The sequence below is a fragment of the Guillardia theta genome (assembly GCF_000315625.1).
Source record: "Guillardia theta CCMP2712 unplaced genomic scaffold GUITHscaffold_21, whole genome shotgun sequence".
Classification (NCBI taxonomy): domain Eukaryota; class Cryptophyceae; order Pyrenomonadales; family Geminigeraceae; genus Guillardia; species Guillardia theta.
The window spans coordinates 426,485-450,916 of NW_005434653.1; the positions used below are offsets into that span (position 1 = coordinate 426,485).

At 52.2% G+C, this 24,432-nt stretch overlaps 9 protein-coding genes across 9 annotated transcripts in view; 3 read left to right on the plus strand and 6 right to left on the minus strand.

Moving 5' to 3' along the window:
* Window positions 1-378: 378 nt before the first annotated feature.
* On the plus strand, window positions 379-5,634 carry GUITHDRAFT_105680 (hypothetical protein; the record flags this gene model as incomplete). The annotated part of the gene is made up of 15 exons (XM_005835459.1): window positions 379-1,155; window positions 1,488-1,538; window positions 1,612-2,115; window positions 2,352-2,441; window positions 2,494-2,553; window positions 3,227-3,371; window positions 3,734-3,757; window positions 3,809-4,008; window positions 4,070-4,130; window positions 4,510-4,585; window positions 4,639-4,696; window positions 4,791-4,834; window positions 5,100-5,307; window positions 5,356-5,418; window positions 5,551-5,634. The coding sequence occupies 15 exons, from the start codon at window positions 379-381 to the stop codon at window positions 5,632-5,634; spliced, it is 2,445 nt and encodes an 814-aa protein (XP_005835516.1).
* A 93-nt stretch (window positions 5,635-5,727) lies between these two features.
* Window positions 5,728-10,242, minus strand: GUITHDRAFT_136651 (hypothetical protein; the record flags this gene model as incomplete). The annotated part of the gene is made up of 16 exons (XM_005835460.1): window positions 5,728-5,986; window positions 6,033-6,087; window positions 6,354-6,451; window positions 6,691-7,058; window positions 7,291-7,613; window positions 7,880-7,994; window positions 8,048-8,201; window positions 8,391-8,479; window positions 8,766-8,829; window positions 8,980-9,051; window positions 9,111-9,135; window positions 9,275-9,329; window positions 9,645-9,687; window positions 9,890-9,964; window positions 10,016-10,065; window positions 10,234-10,242. The coding sequence occupies 16 exons, from the start codon at window positions 10,240-10,242 to the stop codon at window positions 5,728-5,730; spliced, it is 1,854 nt and encodes a 617-aa protein (XP_005835517.1).
* Window positions 10,243-11,928: 1,686 nt separating this feature from the next.
* GUITHDRAFT_68676 (hypothetical protein) lies at window positions 11,929-12,561 on the minus strand (the record flags this gene model as incomplete). The annotated part of the gene is made up of 1 exon (XM_005835461.1): window positions 11,929-12,561. The coding sequence occupies one exon, from the start codon at window positions 12,559-12,561 to the stop codon at window positions 11,929-11,931; it is 633 nt and encodes a 210-aa protein (XP_005835518.1).
* A 2,814-nt stretch (window positions 12,562-15,375) lies between these two features.
* On the minus strand, window positions 15,376-16,135 carry GUITHDRAFT_151772 (hypothetical protein; the record flags this gene model as incomplete). The annotated part of the gene is made up of 1 exon (XM_005835462.1): window positions 15,376-16,135. A coding segment is annotated over exon 1 (721 nt), but the record flags the coding sequence as incomplete, so codon positions are not given.
* A 1,015-nt stretch (window positions 16,136-17,150) lies between these two features.
* On the plus strand, window positions 17,151-18,063 carry GUITHDRAFT_151773 (hypothetical protein; the record flags this gene model as incomplete). The annotated part of the gene is made up of 2 exons (XM_005835463.1): window positions 17,151-17,470; window positions 17,518-18,063. Coding segments are annotated over exons 1-2 (461 nt in total), but the record flags the coding sequence as incomplete, so codon positions are not given.
* Window positions 18,064-18,291: 228 nt separating this feature from the next.
* On the minus strand, window positions 18,292-18,944 carry GUITHDRAFT_105683 (hypothetical protein; the record flags this gene model as incomplete). Its single annotated transcript, XM_005835464.1, has 2 exons — window positions 18,292-18,753; window positions 18,810-18,944. The coding sequence occupies 2 exons, from the start codon at window positions 18,942-18,944 to the stop codon at window positions 18,292-18,294; spliced, it is 597 nt and encodes a 198-aa protein (XP_005835521.1).
* Window positions 18,945-20,495: 1,551 nt separating this feature from the next.
* Window positions 20,496-21,005, minus strand: GUITHDRAFT_105684 (hypothetical protein; the record flags this gene model as incomplete). Its single annotated transcript, XM_005835465.1, has 1 exon — window positions 20,496-21,005. The coding sequence occupies one exon, from the start codon at window positions 21,003-21,005 to the stop codon at window positions 20,496-20,498; it is 510 nt and encodes a 169-aa protein (XP_005835522.1).
* Window positions 21,006-22,300: 1,295 nt separating this feature from the next.
* GUITHDRAFT_105685 (hypothetical protein) lies at window positions 22,301-23,679 on the minus strand (the record flags this gene model as incomplete). The annotated part of the gene is made up of 10 exons (XM_005835466.1): window positions 22,301-22,399; window positions 22,450-22,511; window positions 22,565-22,617; window positions 22,672-22,787; window positions 22,841-22,915; window positions 22,964-23,016; window positions 23,071-23,117; window positions 23,168-23,192; window positions 23,270-23,325; window positions 23,372-23,679. The coding sequence occupies 10 exons, from the start codon at window positions 23,677-23,679 to the stop codon at window positions 22,301-22,303; spliced, it is 894 nt and encodes a 297-aa protein (XP_005835523.1).
* A 524-nt stretch (window positions 23,680-24,203) lies between these two features.
* GUITHDRAFT_105686 (hypothetical protein) overlaps window positions 24,204-24,432 on the plus strand; it is a gene marked incomplete at both ends in the record, with an annotated part of 5,031 nt that continues 4,802 nt past the window's right edge. The window contains one exon of the mRNA XM_005835467.1: window positions 24,204-24,352. Coding sequence (XP_005835524.1) covers window positions 24,204-24,352 — 149 coding nt within the window. The remainder of the gene's footprint in view (window positions 24,353-24,432) is intronic.

The window sequence follows — 24,432 nt, forward strand, 5'->3', positions numbered from 1 at the left end:
GAGCGTGAGATTAGGAGTGAGTGTTTATCTGGAAACAAGTTCTTGTTTCCGATTTTTTCATGGGTAAATGAGGAAAATTGTGGAAAATCGATCATGTTATTCTAAGTTTTAATGTTACATCTCATCGATGTCATGGTTCTTCTCATGGATTTTCCTCCTCCTTCTTTGCACATCCCTTAGAACCCTTGTTTTCTCAATGCCTCCTATTTCTGATCCCATTTCTCGACCATTGTCCTTTCACCGCGTCAAGTCAAGTCTTTGCTGTCAACATCTCAACATGCTGGAAGATGAGAGTGGCTCAAAAACTGACATGTTTCTTGCAGGAATGTCAAACACCCGAACACACACAGTCTTCTAGCCGACCAGCTCTCAGAAGCCATGGAGGCGACGAGAGCTTCGGGGGGGCCTGCAGGGCGGAAAAAGCACGAGGACTTCAGTCCTGTTTGGGTCTTGATCTTCCCTTTCGCAGATCAGGTGAAGAACAAGAAAGCCGATGAGCTGAAACTGCGCACAGACATAGTCCACAGACTGAAAGCTGCAAAACTCCGGGTCTTGTCAGTGTGCAATGCCAGCCACTCGGCCGTACACGTGATGGTGGCTGCAGACCTGGAGCGTCTGGAGCAGGAGGCAGAGAAGTCGGGACTCTTGAAGAAGGTTCGCTGCGATGCCGGGCTGGCGCGCTACTCGCAGAAGAAGCGACACCTCTTCGGTCATCGGGTGCTCGACAACGATTTCTTCACAGAGGCGGAGAAGCAGGAGCTGGTGTATCGCATCATGATATCCAACAACAACTTCTGTGGGGCAGGGCTGATCTTCGACCTCCTGGAGGGAAGGTTCGCTGCTAGCGGGCTGGAGGCATGCTCGGTACCGCGGCTGCGGAGCCTAGTGGAGAACGTGAAAGGGAGAGACGCGGCGATTCTTCTGTCGCACAAGGCGGTGAAGGAGGACTACATCCAAGAGCTGCAATCGAGCCTGACGCCAGGGAGGAGGTTCCTTCAGTCCTCTCCTCTTCATAGGGAGGTGGTGCAGGAGAAGCTGGCCATGGCGCTGTGCTCCTTACAGCTCAGATTGAAGACGAGCTTGTTGTGTGGAGAAAATGACTCAATCCTGGATGTCATACACAAGAGTCAAGGAAACACGCGAGCTGTGCTTGAGGTAATGGATCCTCCTCCTCCTCCTCCTCCTCCTCCTCCTCCTCCTCCTCCTCCTTCTCCTCCTCCTCCTTCTCCTCCTCCTCCTTCTCCTCCTCCTCCTTCTCCTCCTCCTCCTTCTCTTCCTCCTCCTTACTTCGTCAAACCTCCTCACCAATCCTCCTTTCCCCACCTCTGATGTCATATCCCCCCCCTCATCCCCTCTCTAGACTCTACGTACACCTCAATCCACATCTCCCTTGGCTCGAATTCTTTCATCCTGCCTCCTACCATCTTTCCTCTCCCCACACTCACCCTTCTCACTCGTTCCTCCTTCCCTCCTCAACTTTTCTTCAGGCTATCGAGAGTGTCGACTTGGTGGAGGCGATACGAGACTACTTGGGCGAGGTCTGAACGAATCTTGACCACCCTGCAGCTCCTCTGTGATAGTTGTCTCTACCTTTCCTGATGCTCTCCTCAGGGATTCGCACTCTACTTCCTCTCCATCAAGAGCCTGGTGATCGACGTGGCCCCACTCGCGCTCCTCTCGCTGGTGCTCTTCTCCATCAGGAACTCCCCGTCCTCCTTTGGGCTCGAAGCCGCCATCACGGGGCTGATGTGCATGATCTGGATGCAGAGGTTCGCATGCCTGTGGAGGAGGGAGACTTCGCACAAGCAGCACGTGTGGGGGAGGAGCGAGGAGACGGAAGAGCTCAGTGCCATCTCCCTCCGCTCAGCGATCGCTACCGACGAAGACGACGAAAAGACGTTCATGCTCACTGCCGAGAACTTTCAGAGTCGCATCGTTACGCGCCGCATCCGTGCGGCCATGCAGCTGCTGGTGATCGGAAGCATGGCGCTCGTGTGCATCGGCATCTACCTGCTCGTGCGGTTCTCGCGCGGGTGGATGTTCGGGGACAAAACCAGCCCCTTGCAGGTTGTCAGCATCGCATGCATCGACGTTGCGAGGATCTACGTGCTGGAGGTGAGCGAAGATTTCGAGGAGGATGATGATGAAGATGATGATGATGATGATGATGATGATGATGATGATGATGATGACGACGACGACCATGAAAATGAAGATGAAATGAAGATGAAATGAAGAAGAAGAAGAAGAAGAAGAAGAGAGGAGGAGGAGGAGGAAAAAGATGATGATGATTTGAATCTTATGAACGATGATGATGAGTTAACGACAAAGACACTGAGCAACTTGTGCAGTTCATAGGATATTACATCTTGGAATATCTTGAGACGTGGGATGACGATATGATCAACGAGAGCGACAAACAAGCATGGAAAGTCGCAAAGGTCTGTCCTTTCAAGTTGTGTTTGCAGGTTGGTGCACTGACATGCTATGAAGATCTTCGTTTTTGCTTTGATGAACACTTTCAGCTCAGTCTTCATCTCTGTAGTGTATCAGGTGAACCAAAATTGTTGTACCATGATGAACACAATCAATCTTGAGAAACTGTTTACACTCACCAACGAATTCTCATCAAACACATGTCACAAAATCTCAACGGCGGCTCTTTGACAAATTTCTCCCCAACGCAGGCCTTTGCGACAGGAACCAACTGGAAGTTTGTTGAGCCTCCTGTTTGCTTCGATCTTTACTGCCAGAGAGACATCGAGCTCCACATTTTGATCATCGTATCAATCACCATCTTCTCCCGTCGTCGGGCTGATTGTTATGGGAGGTCGCGATCAAGTACATCGGAGTTCCTGTCCTTGTTCATCTATACCACTGGTCTCAGTATCTCCTGCTCAAGGTAACTCCTCGATCAAATGTTGACTATCCTTTCGTGGTTGTTGGATCAGTGAAAGATCTCTTGTGTGCGATCAGTTGTCTTCTCCTCTGAGTCTATAGCTTCTCTGCCTACCTGCCTCTTTTTGGTCTGTGACCTGCTGCGCTTGTTTGCGTCTGCTGTTGCTCAGCATTCATTGCACGAGTGTTCAAACTTTATCCTTGCGCTGACTCTGCTTCTTCCCTCCCTCCTTGTTGCCTTCATCACTTCCTTCTCGTTTCCTGCGCCTTCCCTTCCCGCCTCTTGTTGTCGCTCCCCTTGCCGTTGTCTTCCTGACCTGTGGAGCAGATGAGGATCGCGAAGAAGAGAGAGCTCTACTTGGAGCGGAAGCACGCGGGCAAGGGGCGTGTAGACGCGACGAAGAAGCGGTCGTCAAAAAGGAAGAAGTTGCTCGGGCTGATGGACCGCATCACTTTGCGAGGAGACTGGGATGGTAGGACGAGGAGGAAGAAAAGGCGCGGGGAGTGGGGGAGGAGCGATGAACGCAGGAAGAGGAGGAGGTGGTGGTGGTCGAGTAGAAAACAGGGGATGATTACCAGGAGCAGGAAGGGGATTTGGAAAGAAGATACTTGTATGGTTGAGGAGGAGCAGGAGCAGGAGCAGGAGATGGTGGTGGTGGTGGTGGAGGAGGAGGAGGAGGAGGAGGAGGAGGAGAAGGAGGAGGAGCAGGAGCAGGAGGAGGAGGAGGAGGAGCAGGAGGAGGACGTCCTTTAAGGAGTTTCAGAGTAGGAAGATGAAGGGGTGAAGCAGAGCAGAAGCCTCACTGACTGCTCCTCTGACGTGTGTCTGCTGCAGGAGTCTGGGGTGAATCACCGCTGGGTAGGCCTCCAGCTGGGATCGAAGCTTCCAACTGACCTCGCTGCTGCACAGACTCCCAACTTTCCCTCAGGGTCTACGACCAGGACCTCTGGGAGCAGACGACTCAGCGAGACTTTGCAAGTGATCAAGGCTGCCGCGTCCTGTGCTCAACTTACACCTCCCCCCCTCCAGTCCTGATGTCGTTCCTCGCTCTCTGTACGACTCTGGCGCCCCTCCTGCCCTTCATTATCATGTGCTTCTGGTTGCTCAAGGTGAGGAGGACAGAGCTGTGAGGCGAACAGTCGGTGATTTGTGCCCCTTGCGTCCTCTCAGGGTCGACTTGAGGCACTCGAGCTTGTTGTGCTCACAAGGAAGGCAGTTGTGCATCACGGCAGTAAGACCTCACCTGTTCTCCCACTGATCCTCCTGCTCCTGCTCTTCTGCTCCTGCTCTTCTGCTCCTGCTCTTCTGCTCCTGCTCCACCTCCTCCTCCTCCTCCTCGTTCTCCTCCTCGTTCTCCTCCTCGTTCTCCTACTACTCCTGCTCCTGCTCCTGCTCCTGCTCCTCCTCTAATCCCCTTTCCCCCAGCTCCCCCAGCTCCTGCTCCTGCTCCTGCTCCTGCTCCTGCTCCTGCTCCTGCTCCTGCTCCTGCTCCTGCTCCTGCTCCTGCTCCTGCTCCTGCTCCTGCTCCTGCTCCTGCTCCTGCTCCTGCTCCTGCTCCTGCTCGTGCGCATCTTTCTTGTTTGTTCCTCAACTCTATTTTTCCATCACAGAGTGTGTCGAGTACTGGAATGAGGTCTTGAACTGGATTGCGCTCCTTTCTATCTTCTCGACTTCGATCTGCATCATGTATGACATCAAAAGATATCACCATCATCTCAAAATGAATTGTCATCATCCAGGTTCGTGACAGCAGATGTCGAACAATTCATCCAGAACCTTGCTACGAATTACCGCAAGGTGCGTCATATCTCAGTTTCATCTCGTTTATTCTCAGCTCTTTTCTCTATTTCTCTCAGTCCTCTGCTGATTGTCTGCTGATTGTCTGCTGCAGTTCTTGGAGATTTCCCCAGCCTTCAGGAACTCTCAAGAGCTCACGTATCGTTGCAATCCAACTCCAGCTCCTTGCCCTGCTGCTTTACTCGCCAGCCTGGCCCACAATGCTTGTCTTGTCCTGTCCTGCCCTGCCCTGCCATACCCTGCCCTGCCCTTCTCTGCCCTGCCCTGCCCTTCCCTGTCCTGTCCTGTCCTGTCCTGTCCTGTCCTGTCCTGTCCTGTCTTGCCTTGTCTCGACTTGTCTGGTCTTGTTCAACTTTCCTCTCCTCCTACCTCCCTGTCTTCCTTCTCTCACCCCCCTGCCCAGATGCGTCGCTGGCATCTGCCTCAACTCGGAGCAGTACAAGGCGCAAGGAGCGCTCTACTGGATCATCTGGATTTGCATTATCGCCATCGGCGTCGGCTCGAGGATTCTGCACGAGGAAGGAGACTCGTCGACCCTGCCGGCTCCTGACGCTCTTTACCTGCAGATCCTCTTTCGAGTGCCTTCGCACTGGTTGCAGTGCCGCGTTGAGGTGAGGGAGAGGAGGAGGAGAGAGAACTTCTTATGCTCTCACATGCAGCTGGAGAAGAGAATACAGAACAACCTCGGGTTGAGCAGCAACGTGTACAAGAACGACGAGGAGGTGGGGGAAAGGAAGGGCAGGAGAGAGGAGGGAGATGGAGTAGAAGAGTGAGAAGCAGGGGGAGGATGGGGGAGGAGGAGGAGGAGGAGGAGGAGGAGGAGGATCCATGATGATGATTGTTTATGGTTGCAGGCACAACAGGTATTTGAAGAATTCAAACTAAGATACAGCAAGATTGCCGTCGACTTGAACAAGTTCGAGCTGCCGCCGCAGTAGTATCTTGCGATAAACGGATCCCCCTCTACTTCTCCTCCTCCTATTCCTCCTTTGCCCTCTACTCCTCCCCCCCCCCCCTTCCCTGCTGTCTCCTCAAGCTTCCTCGTTCCGAGCGAACCCGTCTGAGATCAGCCTCACAGCCCTGTCCTGGCAACCGCAGAGGATGTAGCCATCGGCGCTCCTGCTGCCCCTCTCGCACGCGTTCGTCTTGATCAGGTGGAGGGACTTCACCTCAGATCCTATCACGATCGTCTTTGCGCTCTCCCTCCTCTCCGGCTTGTCTACGGCAGCTGCGAGTTGGCTGCCTCCCTCGCCCTTGTTGCAAGCGAACGCCTGCGTGAAGTTCCACATGCTGCAGCCCCGTCAGCGCTAGAGCAAGCAATACCCCTCCTTCTTACCGCACACTCCCGTCCATGGACCCGGTCACCAGCCACGAGCCGTAGGCAGTGAGAGCTGCGCGCCCATGTGTCACGTAAGGAGGAGAAGGAGAACAGGCGAGCAAAGAAACTTTGAAGGCCAAAACAGGAGGTGAACACGAGGTTTTGAAGACTTTGGAAGGCAGACGAAGAGAAGAACAGAATGACAGAACGAGGGGAGGGGCAAGGTGGCAGGAGAAGCAGCACGTGATGGAGCAGGTGGAGTAGGAGCAGAAGGAGATGATGATGATAATGATGATGATGATGATGATGATGGAGGAGGAGAAGGGGCAGGGATTGCACCCGAAACAGCGTCATCATGGCACTGGAGGTTTGCGACGCAGGTCAAAGTCTCTGAGCACCAGACTCGGATTGCTCCACTCTTGTGACCGCTAAAGATCCTGCAGGAAGCAGCTGTGAGGGAGGAGAGGAACACGGATGGGAGACCTGAGGAGAGGAATGGAGAGGAGCAGCAGGAAAGGACAAAGGACGAGGAGGAAACGATGGGCAGGAAACAGGAGGGACGAGGACACACAAAGGAACGAAGGAGATGAAAGGATGGTCTTGGCGGAGGGAAGGCGAGGAAGAGCGGCAGGGAGGAAGAGGAGGAGGAGGTGGAGGAGGAGGAGGATTTCGATACCTCTCCTCAGGTCTGAAGATCCAAGAAGATCCACCCGTGGTCGCTCGTGGACCAGACCCGACGGCGACGCAAGTGACAGGATCGGAACCGGAGAAGAAAACAAGAGGAAGCGATTCTTTCCTCTCCTCCTCCTCCTTCTCCTCCTCCTTCCGTGGCTCATCTAACACCAAGTGCCAGGCTGACTCTAGCCCAGCGGCGACGATGGCGCGGGAGAGAGAGCAGATGGAGAGGACGGGGCCGTGCTGGCTGCTGATGACTCGCTTGCAGGAGAAGGACGAGAGGTCCCACTGTCTGACTGTGCGGTCCCAAGACCCACTGAAGAGATCGACCTCGTTCCTGGTGAGGCACATGACGGCATCTTTATGCCCCTGCCGACTTGTGAGCGAGGGAGAGAACGAGAGGGGGGGAAGGGAGAGTGGGGAGAAGGTGAAGATGAATGCGGAGGCTGAGGCAGCGACAGAGGCGGAGGAAGAGAGCTGTGAGGCAGAAGGAGGGACGGAGGAGCTGTGCATGGGGAGGAAAGTGGAAAGAAGAGGACAAGGGAGGAGGAGGACAAGAGAAGAGGAGGGGGGTGCGGGCGGGGGAGGGGGAGGTAACTACCTCCAGCTCCTTGACGTGTCTCCTGGTGAGCAGGTTCCACACATTGAGCGGAGCGATTCCCAGCTTCATCTGCCCTGCCGTCACCAGCACGTCTCCGTGCTGCAGCATCGCATACACCGCCCCCAGCTGCCGCTGAGACTCTCGGGGGTGGGGGGTGAAGTGAAGGGACCCCTCCATCTTCCCTGACGTGAGGTTGACGAGCTTGATGCTGCCGTCGTGAGACGCACTGACTATCATGCCCTCATGGAAGGCGAGCGCCGCTACTGCCCCAGCATGATGCTTCATCTCCCTTGTTACCCGGAGCCGCCGGATCACGTCGTAGCCTGCCCATCGTCAAGGTCATGGTTGTGGAGGAGAAAAGCGAAATAGTCATTTTGCCATCATCATCAAAATCATCATCATCTTCTTCTCCATCATCATCAAAAACATCATCATCAAAAACATCATCATCATCATCATCATCATCATCAGCAGCAGCAGCAGCAGCAGCAGCAGCAGCAGCATGAACAAAAAAACAAACAATGGCAACAAAAACATCATCGTCATCACCATCGACCTACGCATCATCCTGTAAACACTTCGAACTCACCGGGTCCACTTCCACCTCTGTGAGACCTGTAGCTGTTTGGAAACTTAGACAAATCTCCAACAAACTGTGCCAGCAGCGAGCAGGATTCACTGGATGCACACTTCAGCATCAGGTCCTGTCCACAGATGTCACGTGTCAGTGCAAACACATACACCTGCCTGACATCACCTCGACAAACTGATGGTGGATGAGATTCCATCGGATAGAAGAGATCATCTTAGAGCTGAATTGTCGCCGAGAGCGATCACAGTCCAGTTCCATCTCTTCGTTCATCCCGTGCCCCTGGTTGTCGCTGTCCGCACTCACTCCATCCTCTTCAGCTCTGCCCAACTCAAGTTAGCAGGAAGAATCTGATTTTTCCTCTCCCTCCCTCCCTCCTCCCTCTCTCTCCCTCCCTCTTTCCGTCCTCCTTCTCCCTCCCAATCTCTCCCTCCTCCTTCTCCCTCTCATTCTTCTCTCCCCCTCCCTCCGCCTTCTCCCCCCCTCTTCTCCTCCCTGCCTTTTCTCTGACCTTGCATTGGAGCACGATGTTTCTCCTTTTTCTGCCTCATGATCTTGGTGGCATCCTTCGAGCCAGCGGAGGATGGACAAGACGATATCCTGTGAATGATGACAGGTTACAAGAAGGGAGGAGGAGGAGGAAGGGCGGTGAGACAAGGATGGTGGAAGGAGGAAGGAGACTGGCGGAAGGAGGGAGAGGCTGAGAGGAATGAAGGAAGCGGAAGGAGGGAGGACAAACATGCCTCCTCTTTGTGCACTCTCAGGCGATCATCGTCCACGAGATCCTCAAGAATGTCCTGCACAAGTTCTCTGCTTCACCACGGCGGCCAAGAGGGGAGGAGACAAGAACCTGGTGAAGGGAAGCAAACCAAGGGGAATGCGACACCTCTTCATAGTGGTCAAGAGCAAACTGGAAGCAAAGTTCCTCCAGCTCGGGCAGCCCTGAGTCCCTGCTGGAGGTGTCAAGTTGCCCTCCCTCCCTCCCTCCCTCCCTCCCTCCCTCCCTCCCTCCCTCCCTCCCTCCCTCCCTCCCACTTGTCTCCTGCCCTCCCACCCTCCCTCATTCATCCACTCTCCTCCATTTCTCCTCCCATCTCAACCTGCTCGCGTTCAAGAACGCCACGCACGTATCAACATCCAGCATCTTGCTCGATTCTCGGATCACTGTCTCCCTGCTCCCCACATTTCAGCAACGGTGAGGCAGAGGCCACAAGGCTGAGAGAACGAAGACCTGAGACTCGTCACGTCAAGCCGATCTGCAAGCCTCCCGATAGCCACCAGCTCCTTTGTCCAAAGTCATCGTCGTCATCGTCATCGTCGTCGTAATCATCATCGTAGCAGCAGCAGCAGCAGCAGCAGCGGCAGCAGCAGGTACCTCAACATCGTTGTGAATACGTGCTGATCCCGTGTAAACGAAGTCCACAAACGCCTCGAGCACGTTGCTATCGACCTGAGGAGCAACGAGGGTTAGAAAAAGTTACAGGACAGAGTGAGATGGGAAAGAAAGAAGTGTGCATGAGGGGGGAATGGAAAGCGCCTGCAGACTAAGGAATGAAGCGAGATAATAGTGTAGAGGTCAGAGGAGGACAGAGAAGGGGGAGGGAAGAAGTGGGAACTGGGGGGAAGGAGGAGGAAGAGCAGGAACAGGAATGGAGGTGATGAGTCGGGAATGGGGGAAAGGGGGAGGAAGAAGAGGAAGATGAAATGAGAGTATTTCAGGTAATCATTCTGACTCCTGCTCCAAGGCAGCAGCTCAACTACTAACCTCTTCCAGCTGCAGCTCAATCACCCTCCGGTTAGCTTTACACCTGTCAAGGCACACGGGCAAGTCAGCGGAGAACTCTATCTGCAATGGGTCTGTTTGCAATGGGGATGGGGCGGTTGTCCAACCTTGCTTGCTCCCATGAAATCATCCTAGAACAGAACATGTCAGCCTCCATGACAAACATGATTCCGAAAGACATATGGAACATGGCACATCAAAGCATGCCGCAGGGAACTAGGGCACACCTTCGCAGGACTGGAGACACGAGCGCCATGATGACTGAGTGCGCTCTCTTAGCAGTCATTTGATCGCATCCTTTCCTGATAATACATCATCAATCAAACTTCTTGCATGCCAAGATCTGGCATCACTTCTTCGACAAAATCTCGAGGTCAAGCAGTTCCCCATTGCCGTATATTTCCTGTAAACCGTAATGAGACAGTGTATGGCAGGAGAAGAGTTTGATGGACAAATATGCATTGCCTGCAAAGTTTCGATCGGTAGTGCATAGCACGGCTTGACAACAGACTCGATCACGAACTGACAAGGAAAGTTGTCACATTGTTGCAGCTCGGACAACAGTAAATACCTCTTTCATCGTCGATACTCGTCAAACTGATCTACTTTCCCGCACCACCTTGCATCCAATCTGGGCAGGAAATCCATCAGGACAGGTCATCAGTATACTGACCGTCTCAAGTGCACATTCATGAGGACCCTCCCAACCCCAAGAATTGACTGGCACATAATCCGGGTATCATCGACCCTCCTGTGCTCGACAAACCATGCAGATCAACCGGAACCCTATCATCGCTGTCACCGTATCCTGTTCTAGCATTCCTATCCTCCCTGCCTCTCCCCAACTCCACTTCCCAACCTCCCTGTTGCCATACTCGCACACATGGGGGAACATGGTAAAAGCGATAATGTAATTTCTAGAATATTTTTAGGCCGTAATTATTCATTTTAGGGCGCACTCGTCCTTGAGTCTCTGAAAAGCTATGTTTTCAGTTTAGAATATTGCCCCCTTTCTACACCCCCACCCCTCCCTTGCACCCCAATCTGTATGACCCCCTTATGTGTAAAACAGGAAATGTTTTAAAACTAAAAATGTTAATACCCCACCCACAGTTTTCTTGAAGACAATAGGCAACAAGGATCCAACAGTCCCACCCCTACCCCTAGTTTATGACAACCAAGAAAAACGGCTTCGAATATTATTGAAATCTTGTCTTATAATTTCAAATTTAGATTATGAATTTGTATATTGTTTTACATTCCTATATATTTATTACATAATATTATTAATATTCCCTTGTTGCGGTGGGACGCAAAATTGAGGAAACAGGAAAAAATACGGGAAGGGAGTGTAAATAAAGCAGGAGGAGCAGGAGCAGGAGCAGGAGCAGGAGCAGGAGCAGGAGCAGGAGCAGGAGCAGGAGCAGGAGCAGGAGCAGGAGCAGGAGCAGGAGCAGGAGCAGGAGCAGGAGCAGGAGCAGGAGCAGGAGCAGGAGCAGGAGGAGGAGCAATGAAGGAAGAGACGCAGCAAGATCAAGGGAAGGAAGAGCAGACGAAGGAACAACAAAGACAGACGATGTGCATAAAAGGAGCACTATGAAGCTGGAAGAGAAGAATGAGCTCGGGATGACTGTAGGGACTGTAAGGAGGGATGCATGCAAGCAGAAGTAGAGACAGTAGAGAGACGACCAGAACGAGGCGCTGAGAACCGTTGCTGGAGTACACAAGTGGGTGCAGGGGCTAGATAAGAGGGAGAAGGGGAAGGGGAAGGAGGTTATGTCAAATGCAGAAGACAGGGACTGGAGACAAGAGGACCTGGTAGACAGGATGTATCTCATGGATAGCTAGTGCAGATATGATTAGGTTTGACGTGGAGAACCGAAACAATCATGAGATTTTACTGGAGTCTTCAGCCTATCTTTGAGGCCTTGCCATCCTGTTGACATCCATGGAATGCCTTGAGCTGATGTGTCAAGAAAATGGCCAGGGTGAATCGAGAGTCGAGTGAGCGTAGTGACTGTAGTGGAGATGAGTTTTGCTTCTTCTCTCGAAGTATTCTTGTTTGTGACTCTCTTGAAGAGTTGATGTGATCTTACCCCACCACTCAGTTGCTGCTCACCAACTCCTCTTGCTGCTGGTTCCAGCTGGATGCTGTGCTGTCTCGTAAGTGCTCATTCCCATGGACGCAGAGCTTGCTTGAGTTCATTTCTATTCATTCGGTTGCGCACAAAGTTTAGAATACAAAGAGTTTGATGAATTTCGCGTCTCATCTCTTGTCAGAGACCGTTGGGCTGTAGCTGGAGGCAGCATAATGGTTAGTCATCCACTCTCGGATCTTAGAGTCGCTCTCGAGCCTTTCCTGGTGGTCGGTCAGAGCATGAAAGTTCTTGTAGACATTCGTCGGGATCCCGTCCAGCAGGCCACTCGTGATCCAGCCCAGCAGTCTCCAGACCGCGATGTCCGCTACTGTGATTTTGTCCCCCACGAAGAAGCCGTTGCTCTTGTTGGCCTTGAGCTGCAGCTCCAGGTAGGAGAACCACTTGGGCAGCGTCGCCTCCCTCAGGATAGACCGCATCTCCATCTTCTTCTCCCGGTCTTCCTCGCGCATGCTGACGCTGATCACGTTGGTGAGCTCCGAGCAAGCCTCGATGATCATGTCGACCTGCGCAGCCTCGCTCTTGCTCTCGGGCGTCAGCCCAGCGACGTCAGCGCAATACCTCGCCATGGCTCCGGTGTACGCTATCCTCCTGCCGTCCACCTCCATGAAGGGAAACTGGCCGAAGGGGGCGATGGGGCCGGCGGTAGCAAGGAGCTCACGGTATGACAGCCTGATGTCTTCGAAGGGGACGTCGCCGAGGAAGAGAGCCAGGCGGCAGACCTCTGCCCGCCAGAAGGGCATGTCGGTGTAGAAGAACTTGATCCTGCTCCAGCGTGACTAGAATGTAGATGATGATGCATGGAAAATGGTGCGATCAGCAATGAAATGAGATGAACGAGTATATTTTTGGGGGTAGTTATGTGCACAGCCATGTCGAGATCGAAATGTTCATGGAACATCTGGATACTAGAGAACCAACTATGTATGAAACACTTTCTCTCAAGGCCATCCTCCCATCATCAAGCATGAACATGACATGTATCATCTCCTCTGCTCGTCTTGTTTCTGGCGACATTCTAGTCGCGCCCCACCACTCCTTCACTGCACACCATCGTCGGGGCACAGGCACTACATCCTCATCCTGTTCCTCCTTTCGTCACTCTCTTCTCCCCCTCCTCCTCTCTCCATCCAAGCTTCGCTCCCCCTCCCCTTCCCCCCTACGGGGACCTACCTGGGCATGTCGGTGGAGCTACCGGCTGAAAGAGAAGGGCACAAAAAAAATCCTCTGCAGTCCTGGATGAGTTGAGAGGGGGGAAGGTGGGGGCGGTGAGTGGAAGGAGAGTGGGAGATTGAGGATGCTGGGGTAGAGGAAGGCGAGAAAAGACAGACAGAGAAGGGGGGAGGAGTACGAGGAGTACGAGGAACTGAAGACGACAGGATGACTTGTTGTATGTGCTACTGTAACGACAACTGTAAAGAATAGAGAGATGTAAAGAAGGCTCTCCAAGTGCTGGCAAGGTTGTTGTGTGTCAAACATTAACAGGAGGAGTTCGTGATTGTATCCGAGAGGAGGAGTGCTCGCGCACAAAGTTCACCTCAGTCCACCAGACAGCCAGCGTTTCCTCTACATCCTCCCACTCACTAGCGAGGGATCCTCCCAGTCTGTCCTCCTGCTCTCGGAGTTTCTCCCGCGCCACATTGCGGCACCTCCCTGCCCGAAAACTCTCGAGGGAGCAGAAGACGAACAGTTTGAACCGAACAAGAGGCATCCTGAAGCGCTCTATCGCCTCCTCAAGTAGCATTGCGCGCATTTCGCTCACGGCATAGCAGGCAGGAACTTGGAGCAAGAAGGGGTCTCCATCGACCTGACGCGAGTACACTAGCTCAACCAGCCCTTCCTCGCTTCTCCTAGCTCCCCATGTCTGCACGTCCTCCTTCAGCCAGACCTCTTCTGCCCCTCCCTCCTCCCCGAACGTGAGGAAACAAACGGTCCTGTCCTCAGCTCGTGGGTGCACGAACAGGAACGTGATCCAGACCGGAGGCCCTGGGAACGTCTTGTCCCACATAGCTGACTTGTTGAGAGTGACCAGGTGGCACCATCGCGACCCGTAGCACTCGTTGATAGGAGGCAGCACGAACGTCGTCGACCATCGACCCTCGCAGCTGGCAAGGAAGAGAGATTCGTGCCCCTCGATCAGGCAGTCTGACCTGCCTGCTCCGTCGCACAACATCTCGATCTTGGTCGGAATCAAGCTGAATTGAGTGATGAGGCAGAGTTGCACCGATCGCACCTGAGAGCAGACGGGGAATCTTAGAAGCTCTCGAGCCTCCTGGTCAGAGAGCAAGAGGAGGTCCCCGTGCGGTGACTTGACACATTCAGAGGCAGAAGAGTCCTGTTGCCCCCTCAAGTACACGTGGTGGATGTACGAGTTGTCTGTGCTGCCATTGCCGACGACCGGCACCACGATATACCGATTCATCTGCGACCATATGGACGAGGAAGATTGGTACTCAGCACAATGAGACACGATCGGTCTGTGAAGACGAAGAAATGGCTTTCCGCCCTGCCTACTCGCCTCCAGGACATTCCGCGCAACATCTGAACCCCAGTACTCATCCTAGAGGGAGCAAGTGCGTCAGGAAGGAGAAGGATGATGTTACAGGGATGAACAGAGACGGACAGGGGAGGTTCGAACCTGATAGAAGGCAGGAGTGTTGAGAACATACGCCTCGAGGTGGCCTCTTTCGATGAGCATGGGAAGCATGTTGTCGATCGCTCCAAAGATAGGCCTGCAGAGCCTGAGGACGTTGCGAGCGCCTTGCTCTGTGAAGATGATCGCTCCCGAGCAGTACGGTCTGTGAGCACGAGAGATGTGCTGAAATTTCGAGGACTTGCTGCAGAGTTTGCTGCAGTTTTCGAAACAATATTCGAGAAACAGCATGTCAGCCGATGGCGGTAGCTCCTGCAGCGCTCCTGCTATCCTTGACTTGATCCTCCCTGGCTCGTCCTGCAGCATCAGGTCGTCTTCGAAGATGCCGACAAGCTTCCTGCCTGCTCTCAGCGCCTCCTCTAGGGTCTTGAGATGGTCCATGGCACGAGCGATGTAGGAGGGAAGAGCCTTCTCCTTGATCCAATCCATTTGCATCATGAGCCTGACCCCTTCTGACGACACCCATCCTTGTTCTATGAGGTCTTTGAGCGAGATGTCTTGGACGAGAGTGACATTGGGAAAGCAGATCGAAGAGAAGCCGACAGTCTCCAGAAGCTTTGCGGTATGGCGTTTCTTGTCCCCGCGCCAAGGGAGGTTCACAACAAAGATTTGAATGTCTGAGAAGGGAGAGGAATCCCCGGCAAGAGAAGAAAAATCTCCACGATTGAAACGGCATGCGGTCATGATTGCTTGTCCGATGATGTCAAACACGTCTGCAGAATGTATCTCAGATTTACATTGCGTATCGTTATAACAGCTCCCGTCCCGCGCGCACGAGCAGAAAATGTTGGAGCAAAACAGTTCAACTCTGGGGGTAAGCGAAACTCGAATGTCTCGACGTAAACCGAAGCACACTTTGAAGCTTTTCGTCTGATGATGGTTAAAAACTTGCTGCTGCATGTTGGAAAATGCTAGTGCTGTTGAATTTAGAGTGAAAGAGAAGTTGTGACAACCTGGTGGTACCTTCAGCTCATGCTTCAAGCGGACGTGCTGGGGATAGAGCATCTGCCGAGAAGAAATTCCTCCATCTTCTAACTTGTCCGACTCACGATGTACCACCATGTCGCCGACTAAAATCTCCACAGCATAAATCCGCAGAAACCTCGAGGTCGTATCCGTGTGAACAGTGAACTCCGTTTGGAATTCCGCCTCCTGCCCCTTCATGGCATGATCGGCCTCTGGTCTGGGTTTTACGATGACAACATGCGGGATTCTGAGAACAAGAAGATCATGAGATTGCGCTCCTAGATAGAGACTGGGCGACACCGCACTGCTGAAGAATGAAACATTCACCTTGTACCTCCCCTCCACTACTCGGTTGAGGTCAACCATACAAGACAACGAGCCGATACCGTGAGTTTCCTGGCAATGAGAATCAATAGGCAAGGGTTCGCTCGGCCCAAGGCTGCATCGCGCAGCGGAAGGACTCATGGCGTCCTGCAATGAAACCCTGAAGCTCCAAAGGTGCTTCTGTGTCCTGAAGCTTCCGTGAAGATGAAGCTGAAACTGTAGAACCAGCGTTCCCTCGTTCCAACAAGCCTCATCACAGCTGAGGACTGAGGAAGGAAAGATGACCTCGAAGGGCTCCGAGCCTCCCAGAGGCGCCTGGTGCGCCAACAGAAGCAGCACAAGGCACCAGCCCGGCATGGTGCCTCATGTCAGCGCATAATCGGGTCGCGCTCGAAAACTCATTGACGCAATTTTGTATCGTAAGCGCGATTCTGCTACTGAGGCCCAGCCTGTCCGGCCGCCGGCCCGGACTCCGGGACTCACGGCCCGGTGTTTGACAAGTTGAACGGTGGCAAGTTTGTCACAGTTCCAAGTCAAGTTGAGTTTCGTGTTCGAGGATGAGCCTTCACTGAACTTCGAAGTCTGAAGAGCCGCTGGCCCAGCCCGCGACCGGGGGGCCGCCGGCCCGGCGCCCAACCTGATGGCACTCAGCCGCAAGGCCGGCCGCCGGCGGCCCGGCCACTGAAAGGGCCATGCAGTGCCGCGCCGCCGTCCCGCCGGGCGGTGTTGAACCCTCACAGTTTACTCAAAGGTAAGTTAATAAGCAGTTTACTCACCGCCATAAAAAGCCTGACTCAGTGAGTCACACCCGGGTTCCCGGGCCCAGCCTTCAAGTCAGTGACTTCAGCCTGCCGCCGGACTCGCCAGGCCCGGGCCCGGCGGCTCACTGCCGCCGCATTGCGGCACGGCCGGTCGAACGAAAGAATTTAGTCATTTGGCATCGGAACTTGCCGATCAAAGCCTGCAACAGTCACGGGCCGAAGTTTTACCTCGAGTCAGCACAAGCACAAGATCAAGGTGATTATAAACGCGGAATACCTGACCGTTGGACCCCCTACCCTTGTCGACCAGACATTCCGAATGAGTACCCCTTCCCAGGGATACCAGAGACCTCTGTGCGGGGGGTCACTCAACCCCATCTATTCCCCACTACCACCCATACCATTGTAAGGGGTCCAGATGGAACTTCTCCCCTCGCAAGCGATCTCCGGGGCGCGGGACTTACGTCCCTATAGCCAGGCGCTCAACCTCAAGATTGACTGGACCCCTACCAGTCGATTCCAAGTAAAAACCACCGGTTAGTTAAACCTGTTGAAATCTTGAGGTGTCCCTTGGTTTTACTCCTGCAGGGGCTCCGGTATCTCTTGCAATCTCAAGCTGTTGTTCGTCAGCGGTCCTCACTTACGACCCTCGTGCCCCTCTTTCTCCAGAACCCTGCTTCCCCGCACCGAGCGGCATCCCCATCACAACTGCATCGCCTCCATAGCCCTCATCCTGAACGGTCTCAGCACTTCGTGTCATTCTGCTTCTCAACCTCCGTATTCGCATCAAGTGAGTTCACCCTGCTAAAGATGCAAGCGGCATCCGTCAAAGTCAACTCTCGCAAGCGCATGAACGCTGCGGGAGCCTCTACACGGCCAGTGGAAATCACTCTCGACAAGTTGAGGCCCCTCTTCCATATGCGGCAAGAAATAGCAGCTGACATGCTGGTATCTCCTTTTTCCGTCTAGGCCATAGCCTGATAGATTGTTGACAGGGAGTGTCGCTGTCAAGTCTGAAATCATCTTGCCGTCGTCTCGGACTGACCAGATGGCCATACACAAGGTTTGTATCCAATGAAGGAAGCTCATTCAAATCGGTCCTAGTAGAGAGCAGCATAGATGCAGAATCTTCCGTTGCATCATCTGACACGGTGATCGCGCCAACTGAGAACGTGAACCACCCTGCAGAAGAAGAAGAGGAAACTCAAGACGAACCCTGTCACAGCCCTCAATCAGACTCAACCATGATTGACGGAGAATTCATATTGGATCCTATATGGATATCTTGGTATGTCAGTCTAGACGAATCCGATGCTGAAGAGATATGAGCAAACATTCGAAAATGAGCTTCTCAAACACGAGAATGTTTGAAAGTTGCGAGTGCATCAACCGCAAGGATCAATGGGACATAAACAGCAGGAATCCAGTCATGACAACACTTAGCATCTGCTTTTCTGCCGCATACCGGTTCGGTGAATGTTCACGCTAGTTGTTTATTTGTTTTGTACAAGTGTTCTGATGATAGTAAAAGACCTCATCAATTACATTTTGACCCTCAATTACATTTTTGTGTTACCCCAATTACATTGTAACATTAAATCATTATTTAGTGGTATTCGATTGAGTCATACCTCATAAGATAAAGCGACATGAAGGGATACAAAGCCCTCATGAAAAATTATGCCACCGAAATATCTTGATGGATACTCTACGTACAATTTTCGAATCCAAAACCTCTTGCAACTCGCTGTATACCAGTCTTTGTCCAGTCAAATCCAGTCAAGCCAGGTAGCCTCGATGCCATGAGAGCTGGACTCCCACAAAAATGCTTGTATTTCGTTTGCTTCTGTGATTTCGTTCGCATCAGTTCGGATTTCGGAGATATTCTGAGTCGCATCCGTCTTGTCATGAGCGATTACTGTAGTTTCCTTAGAAAAAATGAATCGTTGATCGTATAAAGTAGATTCGAGATCAATTCTGGAGATTTCGTCTCTGTGGTCGTCATCTCCCTCTATTGCGAAATTGAGGTCTTGGTGGCCCCCGTCCGTGCAGCCGCCAGAACATGCAAGTGCGGCAGATTCTCCAGCTTCGCTCGATTCTGGCACGTCCTGCCTAGCAACTGTTGGAGAATCCATAGGGCTAGCAGGTGAGTCAATGCGGCTTCTAGTATAGGGCCATCGTTTGATCCCAAGCCTTCTGCACGCGCTCTTGAGACTTGAAAGCGAGACACCCTGAGGTAACATTTCACAACAAGTTCACAACTTGCAGGAGAATTTTCTATCCTTACCAAGTATTGTGCAGCATCTTCCTGGCGAATGCCAAAAAGTGGTCTCAAGACACTCTCTTGCAGTTGGACCTTGCGGACTGTAATATATCCATTTGCATTCCTCGGTCTTGCATTTACTTGAACTGCACTCGACATCGGGAGAATCCACTTTGAAAAGTTACCAAAGGTTTCAGAGCTATCGAGTGACAGAACTGTCAAGTACTGTAGTCTAAGTCAAGCTTTTCAGCACGGCAGGTTGCTCTGATATTCAGCGATACGAATCGCCGAGGAGGCAGGAAGGGGGGGCTATAATATTGTTGCACAGCAGACCACCGGTGTGAAGGGGGAAGGAGCAAGCGGAAATCCGGAGAGTTCCGCGATTGGATATATCCATTGACAAGGGTCTTCAGAGGGGCAGACATGGGTGGGTAGGTGCTCCGAGAGTGACGTGTTGAAGATGTTTTAGGGGTAGTGGAGAGGGAAACAAAATTTGGACTAGGAAACACCGGGTAAAAGTCGAGAAATGAAGGGGTGGTCCAGCATGGGGGAAAGTTGTAGGGAGTGGGTCCTTTGACCACTGGATATTGTGTTGATATGAAGAGTATGGGGGTGGTGTCAGCATCACGAATGGTTTTAAAAACATATATTCCTCGGAATGTACCCAAGTACCGAACATGGCTCTTTTAAAACCTTAATAAATATACATTCTTTTTCTTGAGCTAAAATACAGATATAGCTTTACCTTTCAATTCAATGATCCTGAAAACAATCGTTTTCGGGAAGTCTGCACAGCGGAAAAACATGTAGCACCACATTGAGCTGCCAGGGAGATTTGCGACCCATGGGGGCATCGAAGGTCGGAGGGACCCCACCATAGGTCGTATGTCCACCCCCTGGTACCCGTGTTTGAACCCACCCGTTTACAGACTGTCATCAGAGTTTAAGCCCTCCGTCGGCCCCCGGAACAGTTTTAGACCAAGGAAATGCGACCTATGTCCTAGGTCTCTAGAGTAAAAGCTCTGTGATCTTCTGTGATTCGCTCCTGCGTAGAATTTAAAAAGAATGACAACTTTTCCTTACCAAAACGAGGCAACAAATGCAAAGTTTCAAAGTTTGTTCACATCCTATTATGCTCTACTATCATTCACATAGACACAGTACAGTACAGTTCAGGTGTGCCAGCTCAGGCCACTCATGACTGCTTTTGAGCGGATCATTACTGAGTGAAACTTGCAAGTAGGTGTCGCAGCCACTCGTGTTGATTGTGTTGATATTGAACATGGGTAGCGGGCCAGTGTTCTTGGCGGGCCAGTTGAATCCAATCGACGGTCATTCAAGTCATCTTGTTCACTAGTTCAATGGCATTCAGCATAATTCATCGACGCCTAAATCATTCCTCGACAGCAATCCAGAGGCTTTGTTCTAACAAACTTCGAGTTGGAACATGATCTGAAATATCACGACTGGACTGGATGATATATTATCTGCACTATGCAAGAATGCATCAAGAAATATCCTGAAATATTTGCATGGTTCCAAGTGCAATACAGCAATACGGCCGTGCCAGTGTAGGTATGAAATTTTATAATTTACAAATCGCAGAACAATCACACGTTCCTACGCACTACGCAATTGAACAGTTATCTAAAAGAGAAGTGATGAACAGTTATCTAAAAGAGAAGTGTTGTAAAAGAAAGAATTCAAAAATTATGGAAACAACGGTGTTTCATTATCAATGATGTCACTGTCTCCCACTTCAATGAACCAGCGAATCCACTTCGAATCCACAACTTCAGCACCTTCTGCCGATTCTGTGTGTTCACTTCCACTCTCTGAAAGCCCTTCAATATTGTCCTCATGGTCATCCTCTTGGTCCTTCATTTCTTGTGATGAGGAATCACTGCTAGTTTGGGAATGCTGGAAGTCTTGCTCGTTTGAAAGTGAAAAACTCTCATCTCCATTGTTCAAGAGCACGCTGACGAAGGTATCATGCTCCTCGTTTCGCTTTCGAGAGTATGGCCATCGCGAAATTCCTAGCCTACGACAGGAGGACTTAAGGCTCGAGAGGGAAACTCCCAAAATGGCTGCTGCGTCTTCCTGCCTCATGTGATAGAATTGCTCTAGTGCGTTGACTGTCAACTCAACCTTCCTTGTCTTACGTCCAGAACCGTCCTGTACTCTTGTCCTCGCGTTAACCTTCACCGCAGCAGCTTGCATGGTTTTGGAGTCAATTGGAGTCCCCGTGCTGGAAATAACAGGTTGTGGGTTCTATTTCCACCTGACCCTGACTTTTATCTCTTGTCCCCCTGTACCCAGTACCCCAATTTCTCCTGTGCACTACCCTGTCTATTTCCTTCTTTCTTGCCACCCCACCACCAATAGAGTTTCGGCCCCCTTTCCCAAAGTAAAAAGCACCCCACCTCCCTCGAACAATATTTAGGGACCCTGTAATGGGATTGTGAATACCCCCACCCTTCTTTTCTCTGTCAAGAAACCCCACATCCTGACCTGTTTGCGAACTATTTCCGACCCCTACCCCTGTTTCCTGTTGGAGTACCCTACCATTTGCAAGAAAGTCTTAGACAATATCCTCTTCTGGACCATTCTAGGATTTTACTACATCAACAATCTCCTCCGTATCTCCACTACAACGTTTTATTTCTGACAGTCAAACCCCAGGTGTTGACTCCCACCCCACCCTTGAGAGTCAGCGTCCGGAAGCCAGGTTCGGAGGGCCCAGAGGGGGTATAGGTACGATTGAAGGGAAGACGCATCTCAAGAAGCTGCAAGGGCGGCCGCGTAAAGTAAAGGAAGCGATCATATTGGTCTTTACTCAAAGTTAAGTTAAACATTACTACGCCCCCGGCTGTTGACTACCCTTCTATACAGAAAGGCCGGGCGGAAGTGGCGGCACGGCACGGACTCCAAACCGTGACGGTGACGGGTCAAAAAACCTTTCAAAGTTAAAACTGTTAAGTAACAAACTTAGGCAACGAGGACACCCAGGAGACTCGGTACTTCAGAGGACTGTAACGGTGAGAACCAACAGTGCCGACTGCTGTCCCCCAAACTTAACTGATACCTTCACTTCAGTAACTACTACCTTAACCGTTCAGTGAAATGGACACCGCCCCCCCGCGGAGCCTCGGATCATATCGGATGCCCAAAGTCATCCTCACGGACTCCGGCGGATGGCATCGTCAGGCACGTTACTCAGTGTCTCAGTGACGACTACCGGGCCGTACTCCGTGCTGCGGCGTACCGTAGTACGGTACCGTACGGTACCATGACCGTACCATGACAGTGACATGATACTAGTAGGCCGACGCGCTGTGTCGACGCGCGGCCCAGTGACCGTACGGTGATCGGATCGGACCGTCCGAATCCGTGGCCCTGTGGGGTGCCGGGACTCATGATCCGAGCCCAGACGGACGGGAGTCAGTATGGAAGGACCATGCTACCGTCGTGCCGGATGCCAGATTGACCGTGAGTGTACTACCGTAACTTGGCTACTACTGACAGTCACCGAGGCTAGTCACAGCGATCGGGATCGGAGCCCCCGCCGCCCAGCCTGGATTCCGTGCCATGGCATCAAGAAATCGTCGCCTTCCCTGAGCAAGCGGTTGAAAAAGTCACTCAGTGACTACATGATCAGCTGTACCGTAGTCTGACCTGCCGTTTCATCCATCATGACTTGAATGGCCTGTTCGCGGATCTCTTCTTCTAAACATGTGCCCAATCAGATCCTGAGATGCCAGCGTGCGCCGCTGACTCACCCACGTTCACTTTAAAAGCAACGTCCTCGCCAAAGTTCTCGTCTTCGATGATCCTGATCAGAACAGCGATCATGATCGAAGCACTGGACCGCAGGTGGACTGCTCACCCTCCCAGGGCTTCGAGGGATGATCGCAACTTTGCATAGAGTCCATAATCGACACCAGATACAGCCAGCCTGACGCGGAAGACTCGCTCCACTGTCTTGGAGCCCAAGAGAGTTACCTGCCGTAGGGTGAGGTAAGGTGCTTAGACCCTGGAACGTCCTCCTCTCGTACCTGTGCACACTCGGTGTATGCCTTGACTAGACCTCCTGTTCCTAACTTGGTCCCACCGAAGTATCTTGTCACCACCTTCACACCTCCGTCAGCAAAGAAGGCCTACGCTAGGGGATCAAGTACCAGTGTGCAATCAGTGACAGAACTGCCGGCAATGACGTTGAGGATGGGCCTGCCTGCAGAATAATTCCTTACTTCAACATGTCTCCTCTCTGTTACATCACGAGCACCTGCTGTTCCCGATGGCTCCCCGTCATCGCTCATGCCCTCGATCGAGCTGTATAGAGCAATTAATACTCGACCACAGTGTCATCAGTCGATCCCTACCTTGATGCATCGCCGATCTTGAAAGCTGTGCATACCATCATAGAACATGTCAGAGTTGCAGTTTGATGGAGCGGCAGGCGGTATACTCATCCCCGGCCTTACCGTAGCAGTTATGCCTTGCGTCGGGATAGCGCACTTTCATGTCAGCGATGAATTTCCTGTACTCCCTCAGGGCAAGGAGCACCTCGAAGCTCTTTCATTCACCTCGCATCTTCAACTGAAGGAGTGTATGCTAACGTCCCAATGAAGCGGCTATTCTTCACCTTGATTTCTGCTGATGTTTCTTCAGCAGGCGTAAACCAGGCGGACTTTCCTTCGCTGGCCATCATTCTAGGAGATGCATTTCTACTTCCTCTCGTGTTACTCTTCTTGGAAGAAAGGAATCGACCCAGTACAACCGAACGGCATGATCTCATCCTCCCCTGTCCATTGCAAGCCGCTGCACCGAACGTGTGCCCATGGACCAGAAGCGCGAACCCATGCGCTGCTGGGAACCGGCAAAGAGCGATCATGCTGATGAGGGAAAGAGTAAGGAGCAGCTTCAGGCAAGAAGAAGCTCGTCGGGATCGGATCTCTGTCCCTCGTCCTCGACCCTCTTGGAAGCGCCAGAAGGTCCTGAGAGCATGCGCATCGCCGCACTCCTCTCCGCTCATCCCATGGCCTCCCCGTCGCAATCTGAAAGTTCACTCATTATAGAAGACTAAAGTTTCTTGTACAAATATTCTGTTGATAAACTCATCCTTTATAAGAACAATGTGTCCGCCTCAGTGCCAAAAATAGAAATTGCAAAAAGGCAGAAGCATTTTGGAGATCGAGTGAGGAATTTCGGACCTGTCGGACGCCATGGAGGAGGAGGAGCCAGGGTCAATGATCATGATGGGAGGAGGACAGGAAGGGATCGATCGAGACGAAGCTCGCACGAGATCGTGCTGGTCATGGTGGATGACAGCGCATGACTGCTGGAGGCGAGGCGAGGCCCATGAGTGTGGAGAAGCGCTGAAACGAGCGAGGGGAGCCGGGCTATCGGAGGAAGCGAATGTACGTTGAATCTCCCCCCCGTTACTTGAACTACCCGCTGCCTGCACCTCCTGGACGAAGTTTCATCGACAGCCTCCGGTGGCGGCAGAGCTTCGGACTCCCTGCCTTCGAGAGCCTGACACCAACTCAAAGCAAGTGTTGGCTTCGGTGTGATGAAGAACATTTCAACATACCCTCGCAACGTACATGATCAACGACGCGTTGTTTCCTTACATTATCTATATGCC